At 35.9% G+C, this 23,519-nt stretch overlaps 1 protein-coding gene and 1 long non-coding RNA gene across 6 annotated transcripts in view; one reads left to right on the forward strand and one right to left on the reverse strand.

Moving 5' to 3' along the window:
* Window positions 1-2,484: 2,484 nt before the first annotated feature.
* LOC147907946 (uncharacterized) lies at window positions 2,485-6,233 on the forward strand. The gene is made up of 2 exons (XR_015546941.1): window positions 2,485-3,515; window positions 3,789-6,233. It is a non-coding gene; the product is annotated as an uncharacterized LOC147907946 (long non-coding RNA).
* Window positions 6,234-9,125: 2,892 nt separating this feature from the next.
* Window positions 9,126-23,519, reverse strand: part of LOC105143172 (uncharacterized) — a 422,981-nt gene continuing 408,587 nt past the window's right edge. For 3 of the 5 annotated variants that reach the window (XM_087411820.1, XM_011051259.2, XM_011051260.2), the window contains one exon: window positions 19,474-23,334. In XM_087411820.1, the coding sequence (XP_087267946.1) occupies window positions 23,048-23,334 (287 nt within the window). In that variant the 3' untranslated portion in view covers window positions 19,474-23,047. Of the gene's footprint in view, window positions 9,731-19,473; window positions 23,450-23,519 lie in introns of those variants that run through there. The other 2 variants (XM_087411822.1, XM_087411824.1) reach the window with 2 other exon arrangements.

The following is a 23,519-nucleotide window of genomic DNA, read 5'->3' on the forward strand; positions in this document are numbered from 1 at the left end:
CGCAACTTTAAGATTTTTTAATTTCATTTATGCCATTCGAAAAAGAATCTTTTGTACTCATTTGTACCTCTCCTACTTTCGTTTGTACCTCTCCTACTTTCGTTTGTACCTCAAAGGGTTCGGAGATACAGCGCGTTTCAGTTTTTGCGCAACCCCTATATAGCGAACTTAGCTAATTTTCAAGATATCGACCAATGGATAATACCGAAATGGGACCAATGGCATTCGAAAGAGAATCGTTTGTACCTGTTTTTTTTGTACCTCAAAGGGTTCGGAGATATAGCGATTTCAAAATTTCGGAAATGCGCCAAGAAGGGAAGTCGGTCATTTTTAAAGATATCTCTCTTACTTTTGTTTGTATCACATTTTCGTTTTCGGAACGAAGATATTTGTTTTTTATTTTACGTAGAATAATTTGACAATAGATGGTCGTATATCGTTTCTTGTGTATGACCGTTCCTTCAAAAGCTGTAAATTGCAATTACCATTTTAATTTACGAAGTGTGACGGTGTGATTTACGTTATGAATTTTTTGATCATTGCTCTAAAAACTTGTATTCTGCCACCGGTATTAGCATTATCCGAGATGTACCACGGGGGGGGGGGGGAGATTACGCGGTCGGACTTACACCTCGTGTATAATTGTGTTTATGTCAAAGTATGTGTGAGTAAGTGAGTGAGTGAGTGAGTGAATGAGTGAGTGTGTGTGTGTGTGTGTGTGTGTGTGTATGTGGGTGGGTGATATGTTATGTTTTTTATTTAAAGATTAAATGTATATATTTATACATCAGCCTATTTCCATCCACTTCTGGATATCGGCTTCTTCCAATCATTTTCATTATACATAGTCTTTGGATTTGGAAGGAAAGCTTTTGGCATTAAAATGCCACGCTGCCATGCATATTAGCCATTGTACATATATTCATTGATATGTGGGACCTACAATTTAACGCCGAATGATCCGGCGCTGATGATCAAAGATCTCTCAATCATCAGATGGAGTCATGTTCGAATCATTTATCTTTAACCGTGATAAATCGCGTATGTTGGGCACAAGTGAAATTGAATCGAATCTACTGATCGCAAGTCAATCGCATCGAGTGACAAGGCCCACTCGACGTCCGAATACATATATATTAAATATTATTTTTTGTAGAGCATTAAATATTTGAGATTTAACAATTCCAATAATTTAATGCTTTACAAAGAATAATATGGCTATCTTTTTTTCTGTAATAGCATTCTAGCTGATGCTATTATGGAATGTTTATTATGATTTAAGTCATCATACGTTTTCCAACTTCCTCGATGACAGTGTGTAATGTAGTGTCCGATTTCTTTCCGATTGTCACTACCAACGTATTCTACGACCGTAATTAATTTGTACATGCCATCACAAAGTTTGTATTTCAGTTGACATTTCAGAAAGTGTGAATGTACCAGACCAATCGGGATAGCCAAGTCTAGTGGCAAGTTCTTTCCATTGTAAGCACCTAATATCCACAAAGAGATGTGCTCCTGTTGTTAACGTGATAAGTACGTCTTTATTAATATACCGCCGACAAGTTTTATTGACATCTTTAACTTTTTCATCGAGAGCTCTTTGTAAACCGCGCATATCGCTTATATATTGGTTGGGTATTTGTTTCAATAATTGCTATACATTCTTTGTTTGTTCACATGTTGAACATTTTTGTAACATCTTATAAGAGAATGTATTTTTCATCAAGTGTTTGGCTATTAATTCACTTATGTTACATGCGCAATCTATTGTTGCAGACTTTGATGGAAAGATATTGTTTAAAATTGAGGCTCTCTTTTTATACACTTTATGTGACATATCATGTTTCGATACCATTTTCACGAAATTTAATACGGAAGTTGAGGCATTATTTACGTAATCATGATAAGTAACTCAATCACGAAAAACTAATAAAGATTGTACCACAGCATTGAATGCACATGTATTTTTAATATAAAGTTTTGACCCGAAATATTTTGTGGACGTAGAATATTGTCGTTTTGTAATAGAGGAATTTTTGATGAGGCTTGTTGTGAAAACTGTCTACATCAGGACATATTCTTAAATATTTGCCACGTTTCGAGTCTTTATCTTGTTGGCTTCTCCATGTCTCAATCTTATTTAAGACAGCTGACTGAGGTGATGTTTTCATTAATTGTTCTTCGTTTTGAATATGTGATATTTTTATCTCATTCAGAACGTTCAGATCGATTTTGATGATGTATTGTCAGCATTAAAAATTTTCATGGTACCTTCGAGCGATTTCATATGCGATATCAAAAATTTATCCACGCGTATGTTCTTCATTCCTTTAAAAATTAAATTTTTTATTTCATTAAAACATTCTTCGCTTCTAGCTGAAGACGCAACACTCATTTTATCAATTACAGTCATCCATAATGGGAACTCTTTCAACAATCGTAACAAGTTTGTATTGAAATTTGGACAATAGTATGGATTTAGTCTATCTCTGGAATTGCTGCCGGAATGCTGCCGCGCACTACTGCCCTCTGACAAAGAGGATGTAAAGTACACCCAAGAACTTCGATTCTTTCCCTCGGAAATTTTTACAAAAAAGTGACAACTTTTCTACATTAATGCTCGCAGTCCGTGAGCGATTAACGATACAACTAAACCTTACGTCCGTGTACAACTAAATTTGATGGAAAGACGAAATAACTTGAAGTTTTAAATAATTAGTATTTTTATTCCATATCTCCGTGAAAAAAAACAGTAATATACGAATCTTGGCGTGAAGTGCGAGAAAGCGTAATATATATTATTCAGCAAGCCTCCAGGAGGTTAACGTGGCATTTCAGATAAGTTTTCTTTTCCTTATAAGTTTCACGAATTGCACTACATAAAAAACAATTGCTTTGTGAATTTTTACTACATTTTTGAGATATTAAAGCTGGGATATTAAAGCTCTATATTATAGCTGGGATTTAGATGTTGCACATTTCGGCTCGATTTCGTTGGCGACACCCACTGTTCCCCTCTTGCCGGGCATTGCCGAATCGTCGGATGCTTGTAAACAACGCGTATCGCTTCATCTCAGGAGCGTTCCTACTATTAACTATACGAATGGAACTGATGAATATATCTCTCTTCGCCATTAGTTAGCCATCGCCGGCGCCCAGACGTTTCTTAAAGTTTCTGCTTAGCTTGTCAACGAAACTTTCCTCGTTTAACAGCGTTTAACGACTGCCCATACAAAAAGATCCTAAGCAAGTTTCTTGAACTAACTAGGACGTCGACACGCACAAACAAATCGCGGAATGGAACATGTAATCGAAACAACGGGTCCCCTCATGTCAAACAAAGCCAGACGACTCTGTCCAGAAAAACTCCAAGCAGCTAAACAAGAGTTTGAATACATGATGCAATAAGGTTTATGTAGATCTTCCAAGAGCCTTGGGCTAGTCCTCCACATCTCGTGTAGAAGAAGAATAGTGATTGGCATCCGTGTGGAGATTACCGCAAACTCAATGAGGTAACCTTACCAGATCGTTACTCAATTCCGTTCTTGCAAGACACATTTCCTGCATAAAACCGTGTTCTCTACGATAGATCTAATGCGTGTATATTAACAGATTCCAGTCCGCGAATCGGATATTCCTAAAACCGCAATCATTACACCGTTCGGACTTTTCGAATTTCCTTATATAACATTCGGACTTTGTAACGCAGCACAAACCTTTCAAAGATTTATGGATCGGGTAAGCAGGATTTGATTTATATTGATATCATTTTAATTGTTTCGCAGGACGAAACACAGCATAACGAGCATTTAAAAATACTGTTCGACAGACTTCAACAGCATGGCATAGCAATCAATCCGAATAAATGTGTGTTCGGACAGAAAAGTATCAGCTTTCTGGGACATACAATCAGCGTTGAAGGCATCAAACTTTTACGAAAAAGTTCAAGCTATCGCTGATTTCAGAATCAGCTACAGTCAAAGGACTTCGAAATGTTTCTTAAAGATGATCTCGTTTCTTAGAAATGCTCAATTTCTCAAAGACCTCGCAAGCAAGCAAGCGCTATTGCTAAATGCAATTCCGGGGCATAAATGTAACAACAATGCGAAAATAGAATGAACTCTTGAACTCAAAACAATCCTTTCAAGAGTTAAGGAACATCTCGCTCAAGTTATCTTGCTCGCATTTCCAGACAGCAAGGCAACACTCTCGTTGCAAACAGACGCCTCAGACAAAGAAAAAAAATCGGTGCGGTATTGCAACAGCACAGTAACGGATTTTTACAACCACTCAGTTTCTTTTTAAGGAAGCTCACGCCTGCGCAAACAAAGTATAGCACATATGATATAGAATTATTAGCTATCTATGCGAATATCAAACATTTCCGATATAGAAGGACGAAATTTTCATGTTATCATGGATCATAAACCCTTCGTATACGCATTTAAGAGGAAATTGGATCAAATGTCGCCAAGACAAACTCGTGAACTACATTTTATTTCGAAGTTCACCGAATGTACGTCATGTTCAAGCGTTGAAAACATTGTAGCATTATCTCGCGTCGATACTATCGTGATGCCAACTAGTTATGATATGCAAGAGATTGCAGAAGTTCAAGCCTCGGACGACGAATTGCAACAATTGAAGCAATCTACATCAACGTCTTTAAAGCTCAAAAAGTTTATCTTATCGGAAACAGAATCCAACATTTACTGTGACACTTTAGAAGAAGAGATCAGACCATATATTCTTAGATCATTACGAAGACGAGTTTTTGACATGGTGCATCAAATATCTTATCCAAGCGATAGAGCAATCGATATCGTTGGTCCTCTACCTCCATCCAAAGATTTCAAGTATTTATTAACAATGATTGACTGATTTATTCGTTGGCCGGAAGCTATTCCATGACAGGATTGTACTGCAGACACGGTGGCGAAGATGTTTTTTACTCACTGGGTAGCCAGATTTGGAGCTCCACACCTGATCACAACTGATCAGAGCTCGCAATTCGAAGCGCAATTGTTCGACGTATTAACCAAACTCGTCGGTTCTAAACGTTGTCGGACTGCATACCATCCAGAATCTAATGGCATCATCGAACGATGACATTGCTCTTTAAAAATTGTACTAATATGCTATGGTGAAAGTCAATGGATTGATACACTGCCAGTAGTATTACTCGGGCTAAGAACTTGTTTCAAAAAGGATCTAGGTACTTCTATAGTGGAATTAGTTTACGGCACTACGCTCAAAGTACTGGGTGAGTTTTTCTCTTCTGAAGAGATGCCAAGCGACAAATTTTCATCGAGGATTTCCACGTAATTATGCAAAAGTTATGACCTAGATCAACCTCTCATCACATTAGACCTAAGTTATTTTTCCATGAAGATTTATAATAACTACTCTCACATCTTCCTCAAAATAGAAGGTAATAGGCGCCCCTGGACCAACTGTACACCGGACTGCATAAAGTATTAGAGCGTATTTCGGACAAAGTTTTTGCTTTAGAAGTCGACGGCAGATGTATCAACGCCACTGTCGATAGACTTTTAAGTCTGATTATTTAATAATTCAAGGCTCAGAAACTACTCCGTCCATTGCGTCTCCGTCTTCAACATTCCAATACAATGTGAACCAAAGACATATCCTGATTCAGTAACTAAGTGAGACTGTTAGATTAATTCGCGCAATATTATATTAAGCGATTAATAAGCATAAATTTCTGTTTGCTTTATTATTAATTTTATTTTCTGTTATTTTCGTTCTAGCGATAATTTAATCAATATTTTTTTCCTTAACGTTTATATTAGGAGGGGAGCACTGTGGCGTTGTAGCGCTCGAGTTAATTCTTTTTCCCGGCTTTCCTTTCTCTCTCTCTCTCTCTCTCTCTCTCTCTCTCTCTCTCTCTCTCTCTCTCTTTAGTGTCATGGCGTTCTGCGTGCGGACCTTTTGTAAGCTTCTGCGATAGATAATAAGTTAATGCTCGGTAAGATTAATAATCATCCTATGTTCACTGCGAGATCGACATCAGTTACAGCTCATGTCACTAGGTAATTACTTCGTCGTCAGATAAACGCTTATATTGTAGATCTTTTTGTTTCTCGTATTCTAACTTAGTAATGTGATACCGATATCCGAGCTGTCACACGCAATCACTCTTTTAATCTGTATGTTCCAAATATTTATTTGAGTTTATATTAAAACGCCTTATGGCTTGTGAGAAACAATGAGTAATATTTCTTTGTGAACTTAATGATTTCCCGCCAATCTTCCTTCGCCATTAGTTAGCCATCGCCGGTGCCCAGACACGCTCGGCGTCACATTGGGCACAGCAGCCACAACGTAGTCACAAGCATTTTCAGTTACAAGTTTTGTCGTTATGTCCTCTCTCAGGTTTCTCTTTGAATATACTCAATATCGACTCCTATCGACTGCTGTGGAATGAGGTTAGTAAATTTATCTTTCAATGTTTTGTGAATATTTATCTATTATTTCATGCTTTGCATTGAATGTTGTATACCTTATGTACTGAATTTACATCCATAACACTGTTACTACAGCGATATGCAGCGCAATTTGTTGGCATGATAATGATGGATGTTGAGTATATTAATAATAAATTCAATATGATAGCTATTACGAATTACTCTAGCCAATCAAAGAAATATATCAATCATGTGACATTTCGCGAATCTCTTGGCGAATTCGACACACATGCACTGATTCCGTTCTAGTACTGCCCTGATATGATGCAAGTGCAGAATCATCCTAAGCAAAACAATAAGTCATGATGTCAAAATGATGTCAAAATGACTCTAAAATAATCACTGAAAGTCATTTTTCCGATTTATTTTGACGTTATCGTGATTTGTTGTTCTATTTGGGACTTTAGTGCTATGCCAAATTGCACTGTCAGAAATGTCAATGCAATGTTTCTTGAACTCGTTCAGTTTATTCGGTTGGTCTAAATATAAATACAGCACTGCATTGGCTCAATTTTTATTTACCGAATATGACAATTTTAACGCACTGGGAGAAACAGTGCGCACAAGTCGAATGCGTGGCATTGAAAAAGTTCGCATTTAGTGTGCATTAGTGCGGTCTGCCGAATTTACTATCTATTACACTATAAGGTTTCTAGAATTGGGTGTTGCGTCATCCCAAATTTTTGTTTAGCCAGGTTAGCCCGCCGAGCTTCTTCGTGCTTTCGATCTTCTTTCTCAGAAGTACATTTTATACACTGGCGTGAAACGAGAAAGAACATGGGCCAAGTTAAGGTGCCATTTCATGCAGCGAAGCTAGCGACTTCCCACTCCGTCGAAACCAGCGTTTCGTTGAAATGCTGTTCGCTGAAACCCCATCCTTTTCATGGAGCGAAACTTCACTGACGATATCTTCACTATCCCTCAAATAAAGAAGTGTTTTGAAAGTTTTAAACTTAAACAAAAAGTTTTTATGCATGAATATACAAGTGTCCCAGAATGACAGCCAAATATTTTGTGTACTGGTAAAGCGGCCTAAACTGAATCGAAAAATCCTCATTTTAAATATTAAGGTTATCTTTCATTTATTTGTGAATGGACTGAGGAAGACTAACAAGTCGTTTCTTATATATTATTTTTGAACTGAGTGACACTCTATAATAAACCATTTTATATTTTTGACTTAATTTTTTGCTTATGAATTGATCTTTCTATTACTGTTATTTTCCTCTACTATTTTGCAATTTTCGTAATAATTAACAAGATATTAGTTATTAAAAATCGCCGAATATTAATTTTCAAAAATTTTTTGAATAAAAAATTATTGAAAACTAACATTCGGCGATTTTTAGTAATTAATATCTTGTAAGCTTTAATAATTAATATCTTAATTATTTCGAAAATTGCAAATAAAATGATAAAGGACTTTTCGAATCAATTTAATCCGCTCTATCAGCACACAAAATATTCTGGGAAACCTTGTATATAAATATGTATAAATACACAGAAATATAATATGTAATAAATGCTCATGAACATACGTATATAATTATATATGAAATATGTCCATATATGTTTATACATTCTTCTTTTTTTTTAAATTACTGTAAGAAAAATAATAATGAAAAAATGTCAAAAATAATTAAAGGAACAATTTTCGCGTTATTTATTTGAGAAAAAAATTAAGTTTAGAGAAATGTAAAAAAAATTATTCATACATAATTATATATAATTTTACATGTAATTATAAAGCAGAAATATATTTTTTACATTTGTCCAAACTTGATTTTTTCTAAAATAAATAATACGAAAATTATCCTTTCAATTATTCTTTATGTCTTTTTATTATTATTATTAATTTTGTTACATTAAAAAATAATTTTACTAAAAAAGAAGCATGGACATTTAAAAACATATTTCATAATTAGATATATATATATATATATATATATATTTATGAATATTTATACATGTTTATGTATATGTTTATACATATTTATATACATATATTTGCACATGAAAAATTTTTTACCGGGTCGTTTGACAGTTAATACATTTTATTTATATCAAATTGTGAAAACATCATTGCGATAAAAAGACTACTGCAGACAAAGAGATATGGATAACAAATACTTAAATTACATGAAGCAATTTAAATATATTACAATTTCAATTGTTATAGAACTAGAGATTAAAAGACGTCATACAGCTGCAGCAGCTGCTGTATTATATGGAAAATAAAAATGGCAATATACTAAAAAAAAAAAGTTCTAGCGCTTATCTTCAAAAATCGAAATGACAGCGTAGTTTTTACTTTGCATCGGTCCCGAAATTAAAATTAAATTTTCGTTTTCATAATATTTGTATTATTTGAATAACATAAAAAATAATATATAGTAATAATAATAACATAATAAAGTAATATATTATTATTATTGCTATATTATTATTTATACAATAATAAATATAATAAATATAATAAATATATTAGAATAATATTACAATATATTTTATAATATTAAAGAAAGGTAATAGGTTAGGCTTCGCTGTGTTCCTTCGCTCATAGTTCATTTTGACAGTGTAGAATTATGAGCGAGGCTTCGCTGTATGAAATGGCACCTTTAGAGTACCTATAATATGAGTACGGACAACAGAGCGTGAATGAGGTAAAACCGGAAATGCATTGAAAAATGCGAACGCATTTTCAAATGTGAAGTAAAACTGAAATTGTATGTATATACATATAACAATGAATGCATTCAGCAGAGCAACCGTTTTATGAATGCTTCTGAAATAAAACCATTCCTCTAGATCTTAAAATATAATTTAATCAGTGCGAAACAAATTTTCAACAATTGCAAAATAAATATTCTGCTGAACGCAGAGGGAGAGAGCCAATGATTTTATAATGAATAAATTAAAGAAGGATAACAACAGAGGTAAATACGCAAATAGAATGAAGTGAAATTTATTTAAAAATAAATAGTATGAAAATAAATGAGCTTAAAACTAAGATTTCAGGAGTATTAACTATCTTTTTAAGAGTACATTTAATTTTTTGTTAGGTATATAAATACTTTATTATAATGTATATACAATTTCTCTATTTAATCCAAAACATCAGTAACGACAGAATTGCATAATAATATAAAGTAATAAATATTCAATTGTTTTTTCTCTATCTTCATTTTCGTCTTCCCTTTGGTTCGTTTTCATACGTCGGTGTTTCGAAGAAATCAAATCTAAATAAAATTAAACAAAGAAATTATGTGCATAAGTAAAACACACACACACAGACACACACACACACACACACACACACACACACACACACACACAAACACAAAATCAATGATGAATCATAAAAAACAATCAATGATGAATTATAAAAAGGGAAATTAATAAAGTAATTTATTTTGAATGCATAAATTAATTACCAAGGTATTATATTTCACAGTAATATTACAGTAAAAATTAAAATAGAAATTACAATCATATGACAAATAAAAATAAGTGATACATGTCAAATAAAATGCAAATATTAACGCAAATTAATAGTTAAATCCAATAAAGTTATTACAATTATATAATGAGCAAATATTAATACAATAATTTAAAATGATAAATAAACAAAAAATTAAAAATAATAAACTCTAAATATTCTTTGGTTATTATGCGTAACTAAGTCATTTAACATTTAGGTGCATACTTTTACTAGCAAAATTGGATCTATTATCGTGGATTATCACAGAAAGCGTTTTCAAACGAAATGCAATATTTTTTAATTATTTTAATTCTGAGATCATGACAATTTGGCAGCAAATACGGAAGGTCTTGGAATTACTTGCATAAAAGTTTTGTGATATTATCTTGAATTGAAAGAACTCTCAAATTTTGTTTAATTATTGATTCCATGCTTTTAAAAAACTGAAACGTTGAAAGATTGACATAAAATAATGTCTCTTCTATCAAACATTTAATACGCGTAAATGTATCAAAGGTATACGCTTGATGCATCTTTGATCTCGTGGCAGCAATACATTTGTGGCATCAAAATATTGGGTGTGGGAAAAAGTTCGTGACGTTTTTCCCACTAGATGACATTAAATGCTCAACACTCGGTAACTACTAATCGCATCGGCAACACTAGACGTGTGTTTAAAAGTGACATTTCAACCTTAGTTTTGAGCCAAAAAAGATTGAAATCGGTGAAGTGAATCAAAAGTTATTTTATTTTGGAAATGGAAATAAGGAAAAAATTCGCTACATTTTGCAATATTATTACGATAAAAGCAAGAACGCTGCACAGGCTTGTGAAAAAATTTGTGCTATTTACGGTGAAAATACTCTATTAAAATCAGCAGCACGAAAATTCGCTCGTTTTTATATTGGAAATTTCGAAAGATTGTGAAAGATGAACTTCGTTCCGGTCGACCAATCACTGAAAAGTCCAAAGAAATCATGGAAAAAGTTGAGCGTGATAAGCATGTGAGCACTGTAGAGATTGCCAGGGAATTAGGCATCGACCGCAAAACAGTTTTAAATCATTTATACAAAGCTGGATATAAAAAGAAGCTCGATGTTTGGGTTCTTCACGAGTTGAGTGTTAAGAATATGATGGACCGAATTAACATTTGCGATACACTACTGAAACGAAAATGAAATTGAGCCATTTCTGAAGAGAATGATAACTGGTGATGAAAAATGGATTACGTACGACAATCAAACTCGCAAAAGATCGTGGATAAAGGAAGGAGAGAAGGCACAAACAATCGCAAACCTGGATTGACGATGAAGAAGGTGAATGTTGTGTGTGTGGTGGGATTGGAAGGGAATCGTTCACTATGAGCTGTTATTGCCCAATCAAACAATTAATTCCGAACTCTACTGGAACAATTTTTCTTTCTTATTACGGTAGCATTGGTAATTAGGTCACCGACGAGCTATTAAAGACCCTCGACCCTGGGCAAATTTTCGTGATTCAATAGGGCCGGGGAAGCCTAAGGATAATTGAAGAACGATGACGTTATCGAGAATTAATAAAAATTTATGATTATTAACATAAATATTTCAATGATACGTTATTAAATTCGTGAGAGATTTTTTTATTAGTTGTATAAATAAAAGCTGTATGCATATTTTTAATGATATAAAATCTTATATATTGCCGAAAAATTACAATTTTTCTTCTGCAGTTATCATCTCTATTGATAATCAATTACGAGTACTGATAATTCCATAAATTTAATTGTCCCAATAAACACTTTTTACAACATATTATTAGGTGTTGGAATTAATTCGTAGCGTTTTTAATGAAAGAATGTTATTTATTTCACATGAGCATTAAAAAATACATTAATGAAAGTACTTCCCATCACTTGTAAAACGCTACGAATTAATTCCAACACCTAATAAGTAAACATAGTTCATGTGACTTAAATTTGTTAATAAAACATGCACTTCATACTTAAACTTTTTATTAATATTTTTTAGTAATAAAACGAAAAAATAAAAATTCAAGAAAAGAAAAACTAAAAATTTCATAGTTACAATTACTTTGCGAAACATTTGATTAAGCTATTTGTTTATATCGAGTTACCCCAGTTTCTATGTCAATTTATTGCTGAGAAAATATAAATTTAACTAATTTTTTAACGCATGAAATCAGATACACACGAGTCGCCGAGCGGCCCAATCTTCTTTACTCGACTGCGCGCCGGTTTCCCCACTCTGCCTGATGCGCTGCTTCGCTAGCATTCCTCAATTTTCCAGTGATTTTAAACAAACTTTTCGGCAGCAAAAGATTCAAGAATTTTTTAACAGCAAATTCAATTCTTCCTTGATAAATTGATGCCTGACGGAATTCTTAATCTTAAAAATTAGAGCCACAATGATTTCTTTTTTAAATTGTTATCTCGGTTTCTAATAATCGGAAGATATCCTTTTCATTTTTAAATGCGTAGAAAAATGTCAGTTGTCAAATGTTTTACACGGCTATTTGATATGATGCATATTAACAGAATTATTCCATTTTTTTATACGAAAAAAAGATACCCGCTTTTCCAAGTCATTTTATAATAGTTTAACTACAAAAAGTTTTGTTACTAAATGTACGTGATAGTGCAATTCTTGAGGAAGAAAAATTACCTCTGTAAATTGCTGTGCGATTGCTCAAAAAGTAATTATGTAAATAATTAAGTTTTTCGCAGACAGGTTTTTAATGAACAAATGACTTTTTGCAAAAACTAATGAATATTTCAGACTCATTCAGAGCTAGATTTGTTCGTCATTATGAAAGCTACATTTTACAAAAATTTTGAAACTTTGCGTTTAAATCTTAATAAACAGAGAGCAAATGAAAAAAAATCTTTTCCAGTGGTTTTTATTTTTTTTTTCTATTTAACTAATAGATCGATTTTAATGTTCCACGTCTTATTTTGTAGGTATTTTGAATATCTCGATGGAATATACACTATTACTATAATTTATTAAAACTTATATGTTCTATAGAATGATTCTCGTCTCTTATTGATGCCGTCGAGCGGCCGAGATTGTCGAGAAGGCATTTTCGGTCGCTTAAAACAAGTGACTAATGTGAGAAAGAGTACGCTGTCTCGTTCATTCTCGGCGTGCCGACGGCGAGAACACGTATATAGGCTCGTACTTGTATGTGTGTTACAGTGTCGCACGATAAATGGCTGAACTTGTAGGCATGGAAAAGTGACGTTTTGACAACGAAATTTATATTGCATGTCATTTCGTTATTATTTGTTTAGTGAAAATGTGACTTGTCTCGTACTTATTGAAGTCGTAATTATCGATGAAAACTGAAGCCGTCTTGGAATTTTATATGTAAAAGCGTAATATTTTATTCGTTTCAACACCTGCCAGACCGTGTTTCTGCCTCAATATAGGCTCACTTTACATGCCTTTTATGACAATTTACTGACTCAAGGGGAGGAAAGAATTTTGGCTACGCCGTCTCGAACAAAGAGGAAATAACTATCCTATCCGCTTGGAGCCTAACTGTCTAGAAACTGCAGCCTAGATAGTAAAAAGACTGTTCTAAAAAGATTATTCTCACACCTCACTGTCTTCATGGATTAGAAATATTCCAAGCGGACACTGTCTACGCTGCAACTTTTAGGCGATTAGGCCCCAAGTGGATATAATTAATTTCTTTTTTGTAAGTATCAGTAAGCACTAGTTTATAAATTCCACTGTCTATATGACAATTGTGTTACGTAGTAACTAGTCAATTTTAACGCTCAATATCTCTCTTCACAGAGCAGGACTTTTTTTTGCCAGATTCTTTCATTGTATGCAAAAACGCGATTGAGCCTAATTTTATCGAAATCAGAGCTGTTCTGAAGGATTCCCTCATTTTGTCTTTGTGACAGATTTCCTAATCTCAATAGTTATTAACTTTAATGCTTAATATTTCGGATCTCAGAGTAGAGCGACACTTTTTTCTGCCAGATTCTTTCATTTCATGCAAAAAACGTCGAATAAGCCTAATTGATTTTTGAGATATAGTAGCTAAACTGAATAATTACCAAGTTTATAACTATTTAGGTTAGGAAATCTGTCATAAAGATAAAATGAGGTCTATAATTGTACTGTTCCACATGGATTTCAAGTTTTTACGCGAAGCGACTCTCACCCCCGACTTTCACTCCCTTCCTCCCTGTAAAGGGGCGCACGACTTCTATAATTGTAGTTATTGAAGTTAGAAAATCGATCATGTAGACCAGAGCCTTCCAAATCGGGCACCGCGCCCTTAATCCCCTTGCCTCTCGTCCGCTTGTGCTTGTCTTTCACTATGAGTCCAATGCTTCTCCACTATTCGTGGCTATGCATCGGCGCGGTGACGCGGCGTATCATTTCGTATAGCAGTCAGGCGCGGTTTCATTGAAAGATAAATACGTATACTGAGAAAGAGATAAAAGCAAAAGAAGCTATATTTATGACTTATTTTATTTTCGTTTGGGATCTCTATTAATCCTAAGAATTATATTTGCATACTTGCATACTTGTTTGCGACAGCTTTAAACGCGTGTGGCAGGAAGGTCGGAAAGTAGCGTTGAAAGGGATAAAATTAAAAGAGGCTTACCGTTGAAACTTGGTGGGCACATGATCACGTGACCATTTGGAAGGCTCTGATGTAGACAGTGGGGTGTATAGACTAGTGCTTTTTAATTGCAGTGTGCGAGAGCGAATCAGAGCGAGAGCGCTGACGTGAAATTTTAGAGTGATGCGGCGTTTGTCTAACAATGTTTCTCGCTAGTTCAAATCCGGTTCGAAGGACCAGAAAATGTGCGAGAATGCACCGCGCGGAAAGGTTCGAGTGAGAGAACGGCACACGGTTGATATGATGCACGACAGTAAAGAGAACTTCGTTCCTTTTAATTTAACAAAAGAATTTTCTTTAATATGATCAGTTACAGAGTCAAAAAATATAATTAATTAAATATTAGATTAACAAAATATCAAATGCGGTCACCTTTTCCAAAAGTATATTTGGAATCGCGGTGATGGAAAATCTCGGCGATTTTCTCGGAAAGATTCGTTTTACAGCGGTTTTCACTAAGCGGTTAGTACGGCGGTTTTACGAAGCGGTATAGTAGCGAGACTATGATTCTAAGAACTCGAAGAATTTGTAGAAGTAAGAACTCTGAGAACTCTAAGCGGTGTAAACGGTGTAAGCGGTGTAAACTATCTAAGCAATCTGCCCGGGAGGAACGGCGAGATCGAAGCATTTATTGCTTTCGGTCTGGGCTTTCTTCTTGGGAGAAATCCAATTAAATTTTGCCACAATTGTAATTATCACGTGGCATTGGTTGTACAAAATTGATTGGCGCTTTCGATTCTTTTCTAGCGACGTTCAACGTAACAGTCATGCGCGACAGAAAATCCGTACGCGGGATTGGTGACAGCGCGTGACGTATTCGTCGGAGCGCGGCGCTCGCGAGCGCGAATTGAATTGTTTTAGAACTTTCGATGGTCCGTTGCCGGTGCCTGTTTGCGTGAACCGAATTGTTTTGAAAAGACTAAAGAACAATGAATCCCTGACTTTGACGAGGCTTAATGTCAAGCTCGAGATGAAATCACGAGCTCACCTTGTGCGTGCGTTCAATAACAATTACTGTCGGTCGACCGAAAGAATTCTTACCTTTTTTTTCGAATTACCGATCTCAAACATTCCCGCCCGCCTCGTCATCTCCGTGACGATATATGTATAAGGTTACGCATAGAGATTACAATAAAAAAAACAGTAAACGCGTAAATAAAACAAGCGATACAATACAATGAATTCGTGGAAGAACTTGAGCCGTAAACGAGAGTTATCGGATAAATAACATTGAAGAAATGATTCACGAAAGTACACGCAATCAATTCAAGCTCTCCTTTATATTTGCATGCATTCGCGTGCGAGATAAACGCAGTAGCATCTTCTGGCAATAGAACTAATTTGACTAGAGGACGAATTAATTCGGATGAGGCGGTTTTGACTGTGACCACTCGCACTACGCCGTCTCTAGGATGTAGCTGCGTGATCCGTGCCAGTGGCCACTTATTTGGCGGTGAGAGCTCGGACCGAAGGATGCATAGCGATCCAATGCGTGGTGGCAAAGCGTCCTTGGTCCATTTCGGTCTGGTAGCCAGAGTGTGTAAGTATTCGCGTGACCATCTCTGCCAGAAGTGGTCTCGCATTCGCTGAATAAGTTGCCACCTGGAAAGCAAATTCTCCTTCTCGTCCGACAAGGACGGCTCAGGAATGGCCAGCAGTGGTGTCCCGATGAGCAGGTGACCTGGTGTCAGAGCCGTGAGGTCGTCGGAGTCGTCTGAGAGGGCATGGGCCGGGAGTTCAGGCATGCCTCCACTTGTGCGAGCAGGGTGCTCATTTCCTCGAAGGTGAGCCTGGTTTCGCCGATGGTTCGGCGCAGGTGATGTTTAGCCGATTTCACGGCCGCCTCCCAGAGTCCACCAAAATGAGGTGCCGAAGGGGGATTGAAATGCCAATGGATCCCCTCCGATGTAGCTACGTGTGCGATCTTTCGTCCTTCTGCCGAGGAGGCTCGAAGCATCTCTCGAAGTTGCCGGTCGGCGCCCAAAAAATTGGTGCCGCAATCGGAGTAGATGTCCGTGCACAGTCCTCGGCGAGATGTGAATCGACGAAGAGCCGCCAGAAAGGCATCGGTGGTGTAAGCTGAAACAGCCTCAAGGTGAACGGCCTTGGAGCTAAAATAAACAAAAACGGCGATGAATGCTTTGTGAGCGCTGTGCCCACGCCCTTTGCTCGTCCTGATAAAGATGGGCCCGGCGTAGTCGATGCCCACGTGAAGAAATGGGCGTGCAGAAGTCACTCTCCCAGGAAGAAGGTTCCCCATTTTCGGTTGCGGAGTGGCAGCCCTCCACTGAGTGCATGTCACGCACTGATGCAACCATCGCTTGACCACTGCTCGACCTTGTGGAATCCAACACTACGACGAAGCTCAGGGTCGTCTTCAACGGATCGCAGCGTACAAGGTCAGGTGAGTCACTCAATACTCATCTGCTAGTGGGGGCTAACCTGCTGCCACCCCTCGCGAACGTACTTCTGCGGTGGCGGTGGCATCGGTACGCGCTAGTGACCGACATTGAAAAAATGTATCGGCAGATTCTTGTGCACCCCGACGATCATCGGCATCAATGCATACTTTGGCGCCACAGCGTCGATGAACCTATACGCGAGTTCAAGTTGAAAACAGTTACTTACGGTCTCGCTTGCGCACCATTTCTCGCCATTCGCATGCTGCGTCAACTCGCCGATGACGACGGACCGCGTTTCCCTCGCGGCGCGAATGCTTTACGACACGACTGCTACGTCGACGATGTCGTAACCGGAGCGCATTATAAAGACGACGCTATCGCGCTCCAAGTCGAGCTCCACAACCTCTGCATGGCGGGCGGGTTCTCTCTCCGAAAGTAGGCCGCCAACTGCCAGGAGCTGCTTCGCGACATTTCGTCTTTCGGTCTGGGCTTTCTTCTTGGGAGAAATCCAATTAAATTTTGCCACAATTGTAATTATCACGTGGCATTGGTTGTACAAAATTGATTGGCGCTTTCGATTCTTTTCTAGCGACGTTCAACGTAACTGTCATGCGCGGCAGAAAATCCGTACGCGGGATTGGTGACAGCGCGTGACGTATTCGTCGGAGCGCGGCGCTCGCGTGCGCGAATTGAATTGTTCTAGAACTTTCGATGGTCCGTTGCCGGTGCCTGTTTGCGTGAACCGAATTGTTTTGAAAAAACTAAAGAACAATAAATCCTTGACTTTGACGAGGCTTAATGTCAGGCTCGAGATGAAATCATGAGCTCGCCTTGTGCGTGCGTTCAATAACAATTACTGTCGGTCGATCGAAAGAATTCTTACCTTTTTTTTCGAATTACCGATCTCAAACAGCAGTGTAGTGTCCGCTTGGAATATTTCTAATCCATGAAGACAGTAGGGTGTGAGAACAGTCTTTTTAGAGAGATTTTTACTGTCTAGGCTACAACTTCTAGGCAGTTAGGCCCCAAGCGGGTAGGATGTTATATTTTTTTGTTCGGGGCGGCTACGCTCCAATAAGCGCTAATCTATACACTCCAATGTCTACAGTACAGATTTTTTAATTTCAACAACTACAATTATTACAAAAGTCATGCGCCCCTTTGGAAGGAAGGGAGGGGGGAGAGTTGTTTCGTGTGAAAAGTCGAAACCCATGTGGAACAGTACAATTATAGATCTCATTTTGTCTCTGAGTACGGTCAACGCGATACTGCAAATGCTTTGAAGCAGTTTTAATTGGTCAGTTTGTAAAATTTGTATGGCGCTAAAAAAGCGATTATATGAGCTTTTTTAACACTTTGTAAGCGCTGTGTGCTACTTGAGATGGAGAGTGTTGTGTATTATGAACGAACTTAAAACGAAACGATCATCGCCGAACGTTATCGACGAAAAATGGAGCGTTTGAATGATAATTTAATGCAAAAACGACCATCAGTTGCATCGTCAAAAGGTGATTCTTCTCCATGTTAATGCTTGGCCTCCCTGTTGCTATAGTCGTGAAACAAAACTGATAGAATGGGTGGTTTCCTCGTATCCAGCGTATTCTTGCTCCCCAGTGTATCCGGACTTGATACCGAGCGATTACCATCTGTTTCGATTGATGCAACGCGCTCTGAATGATATACATTGCCGTAAGTCGAAGTCGAATTGGGTTGCTGAATAAATTGGCTCAAGAGACAGACCATTCTTTCGTCGCGAAATTCAAGCGTCTGCCAGAAAAATGGGAAAAAAATTATAGCTTTCGAAGACAAATATTTTGATTGAGGTATTCAAACATTTTGTTATTGAAATAAATGCTCAAAAGACATAAAAAACAATGGCTTTCAACGCAATACAAGAAGTATTTATACAATATTCTGAACATTTTATCCACGTTTGTATATTCGACGTTTCACTGTGCCAGAATATTCAAACATTGGGAATATGAATCGAACGTTCTATGAATATTTAGCTTTAGTTGAGAAGAAATGAAATTCGATTTCAACTCGACGTCAAAAAATTTTGATTTACACTCTATTATAATAATATCTATTATAAAGTGCTTTTCATTTGGTGACACAAATGTTGTTCTATCTTTATTACTCTCACTAAATACAAAAAAGATAGAACGACGATTGGCTTGTGTCGACTTGTGTCACTAAATGAAAAGCACCCATTGTTGTCCTTTTTGTCTCAAACTTATACTTGTTTTTAATAAAAATTTGAAAAAATGAAATAAAGAATGTTTTGATTTTTTTCATCGTTCATTATTGTCATTTAATTATTTCGATTTTGATGTGCACACTCATACACGATTACCATTGCTGCTGTTGTTACTGCTTCTTCTATTGCTGCGAGACAAAACTCCAACTCCGCATAAATAAATGTAAATAACAACAAATGATTACAAGCGGATTTTTCTTGACGTTCATATATATTGTCGTTATTTATTAAGTTCAAGAGAGGATAACTTACATTTGCATTGAGCTATGATACATACTATGTACATCGTAATTCAGTAAGTCTCATTTCACGCAATTATCGTTTGATTTCGCTACTGCGACCGGGAATAAAGATGGAGACATTGCTGTCTCCAATGTAGAACTTACAAATCTTAAAGCTATATTATTAGTCTATTATTTTTAGGCTGCAGGACGAAAGTTGTTTTCTTACGAACAGAGTTACGAACGGAGTACTCTCCTTCATAATCAACATTTTATAATTAAAATAAATATGAATAAATTACGATCTCTCGAATGGAATTAATATAGCAGCAGCAGAAAGAATATAAGAGCATTAAACATTAATTAACCCTGCACAGCATGCCGATGTAAACTAGCAAATTTCTTTTTACTTAATTATTAATGATATTTTCTCTCATTACTTATTAGATATTATTAATTTTTAAATCATATCATTCATTAATAAATAATAATAACAAGGATATGTTTATATAATATAGTATAAAATTTAGTCGTTTCACATTCTCCGTTTCGACTTAAATAAAATCGTGATGAAATAAAATATCATTTACAAAGATCATAATTCAAATTATTCTCAAATGTTCGCAGAATGTTGCGAGAGAAGATAATTATATTTAATTAATTTAAACATTATATTTAAAAAATTCGCTAGATTATTTGAATCTTCATAGTTTAATATAATTTTCCAAATTGTTAAAATTATTTTTCTAGCATTAATCAATGTCTGCTATATGAATAACATACTCATTATTCATATAGTTATACTTGGTAATGTAGTATAGAATTGATAAATGTGACCAGATTCAAGATTGTAAAAAAAAATCGTGATCTCACTTGCTTGACTAGAACAGCAGCAACGCGAGCAACCTTTAATATCCATGCAGCCTCTCCACCTCAAATATTGAATTTCGTCATGCAGATATATAGCTACATGTAAAATGTCTCAATCTCTATCAACTCATTACTATGTTTACGTACGCTAATGATATTACGCCTATAATCCGACCAAACGCGTTACTAAAAAATTCGCTCATTTCGGAGCGACAAATTTCATAAAAATTACGTCGAAGTGACTCCTTTTATCTTTATTCATGTAACAAAGTAATCATTATTTTTTTACGCAGAAAAAACTCTCGCTCTCACTCTCTCTTTTCTTCACAATCTACTATGTTACAAAGTTCGGAAGTGAAATGTACAGACTCGTTTTACATTCTTATCTCTAAGGACAGCAGAAAATAGTTCGTCACTGATAGTGCATCGTGGACCGAATTGTCAATTAACGATATTTACGACTCTTGGCGATCATTCACGATTAATGATGGGATTGGAAGGTGGGAAGGATGGAGTATAAAATATTTACGATTCATAGAAAATCGACGAATACCTCTTAATCTATTCTCTCTAAGCTCACTTTGGAAGGTGATCGTGCCATGATGTTTCGAAGTCATTACAATGATTCAATGATACTTTAGGTCGAATGTTGTCTAAAATGCGTTTTCGATGGAAATGATGCTTCTCTGATTTCTCTCAATCAAACGCAAGATCTTTGATAGAGATCAATTATTTAATGGAATTCATAATTTGGCAATTCTTGATTCTAGAAGTTTTAAATATAAATTAAACTACATTCAGTTTTCAGAAGTTAAATATAATGATAATGCGATTATTTACTTAATTTAACTTTTTTTAAATTAGAATAAATGTATATTAAAAAAAAAAACAAAATTAAAGAATAGATTAATGGGAACACGGCGCAGAAAAATAGCGTGCAATTAATTTAACAAATATGAAATCAATAAATATAAATTAAATGTTTTAGCATTACATGAAATTCGACTGTTTATGATAAAATTCGTATTTTATCATAAATATTTTTTAATAAATATGGTACTTGCAATGAATATGAATATTTGCAAAAGAATATTATAATCGAATTTTCAAACTATCAGAAATCTCGCTTTTTATAATCGCAATATCCGAAATATTCTTAAAAAGATGATGAATTGTATCTACGTTTATGTCTTCAGAGTGCATTTATTCCGGTACGAGAGCCTTCCAATCGTGACGATTCGTGCCCATCATACACACTACTTTAGTGTCACATGTAGTGTTACTACAGCTTACATATCCTTATCACTAATTCTTTGATTAATATTTATTCGCACATTAGTAGATCCTTTTCGTTTAGCGCATTGAGATACAATGCGAATGTAACACAAAGTTTATGTAGTTTTATGCTGAAAAAGATATTGGGCTATTCTATTTAACTTGACACAGATTGGCTCTAGTCGAGAACAAGAGCTGGGATCAAATATGAGCACAGCTTGTATCTAATTCGAGCTAATCCGCCCTAGTCAATCAGCTTCCATTTTCATTTATCTCCGACTGTACCACAGTATTTATATCTGAAATAAGAGGAAGCTCGCAGAGAAAAAGAGACAAAACAAGCTTCTGTCAGACTATAAATCCATCTTCAATGCGCAATATTTCGAGTTTCACAATTACTTACAATTAAAACGTCAGGACTGTAAGATTCTGAAACTTGAAACGCGGTGTTGAGGATTGCAGAGTAATGTACAAATTGTTCTCTTATCGTTCATTATAAGGAGATGGAGAGCGATTGGCCTAATGTGACATCTCTTACATCATGGTGGATTCAGAATTCTGATTCCACCATGTCTTACATGTTTAACAAAATAATCGATCTTTGACAAAATGTGTCTATTAGCATAATGTTGGTTGCAATAATTATTTGTTTTTTACTATGTAAATAGGAATAGTATAAGACATTCAAGTTCGTCATTTTGATTCACTATAATTGGCATAATTGGAAAGAATATTTAATAATGATATCATGTTTAGTGAATTTACGAGACTCTTCCCAGAAGATGCATGCTATAAAATTTACATACACAAAACACATGTTAGAAGAATTATGTTATACATGTACGTTACAGAGTCGGCATATAAAAAAAAATAAAACCTGATTACTGTAACATATTTTTTGAAAAATAAATAATTACAGATTAAGACTAATATATTAAGGAGCTCTTTAACTCTTCAATTGCCAACGATTTTTGCTAAATTCAGTAAATAAAATAAAATATTTTAACGATTTATAATTGAGAAATAATCCGTTTTTATCGTTTACTATGAAAACTATGAAAAAATTCTATTAAAAAAATTCTATTAAAAACTTCTACATTATAGAAGCTTTTACGTGTCTCCGTGTTCAGATGTGTCTTATTAGAATATCAACGTTTCATAAACATTGCTGTTCGCTTTATCAGGACGAGGTGCAACCTGATATTCAATTTCTACATTAAAAAATATAACATATTAAAAACAATTCGTTAGAAAGGGATTAAAACAAAGTTAGAATTAAAGAAAAGTTATTCCCGATTTATACTTAGAATGAAGGCTGCGTTTCATCAGTTGAGAAGAGCTCGTGTTCAGACAAAAAATTTTACGCGTTTTATAAAATTAATCTGTCATTGCTGTTGATCCTAGAATGGCGAGAGCTTCATGATGTCGCTGTTGAGATCAGCAGATGGTGCATTATTGTCCAAGTCGAGAGGACTGCTGTCCGAGCCGAGCGATGAGGAGGGTCCTATCGCTGACGACGTTGTCACCGCCGCGACGAATTCATCGAGGAAATCGAACGAGGCCACCGCCTCGCGCTCCTTATCCCCGTAGCGTACGAAGAAGTCATCGCCACGGCCGATGATTGACGGTCGGGACGAGCCCCAGGTGGACGGCAGCCGGAGGACGCGTTGCGCCTGGGCCGCCGACGCTGAAGAAACCAAGGGCACACAGCAGCGGGTCAACAGATGCTGCTCTCAGACTTCACTCGATCGACTCGATTTTGCGCTCTTTCTCTTTCTCTCTCTCTTCTCTCTATACCGGTTCTAGCAGACACAGAGTAGCTCGGCTTAGCACTCTCTTTCATCGTATTCACGTCTCCTTCTCTCACCCTCT

Source organism: Acromyrmex echinatior, chromosome 12, assembly GCF_024713525.1.
Source record: "Acromyrmex echinatior isolate Ae372 chromosome 12, ASM2471352v2, whole genome shotgun sequence".
Taxonomy (NCBI): domain Eukaryota; kingdom Metazoa; phylum Arthropoda; class Insecta; order Hymenoptera; family Formicidae; genus Acromyrmex; species Acromyrmex echinatior.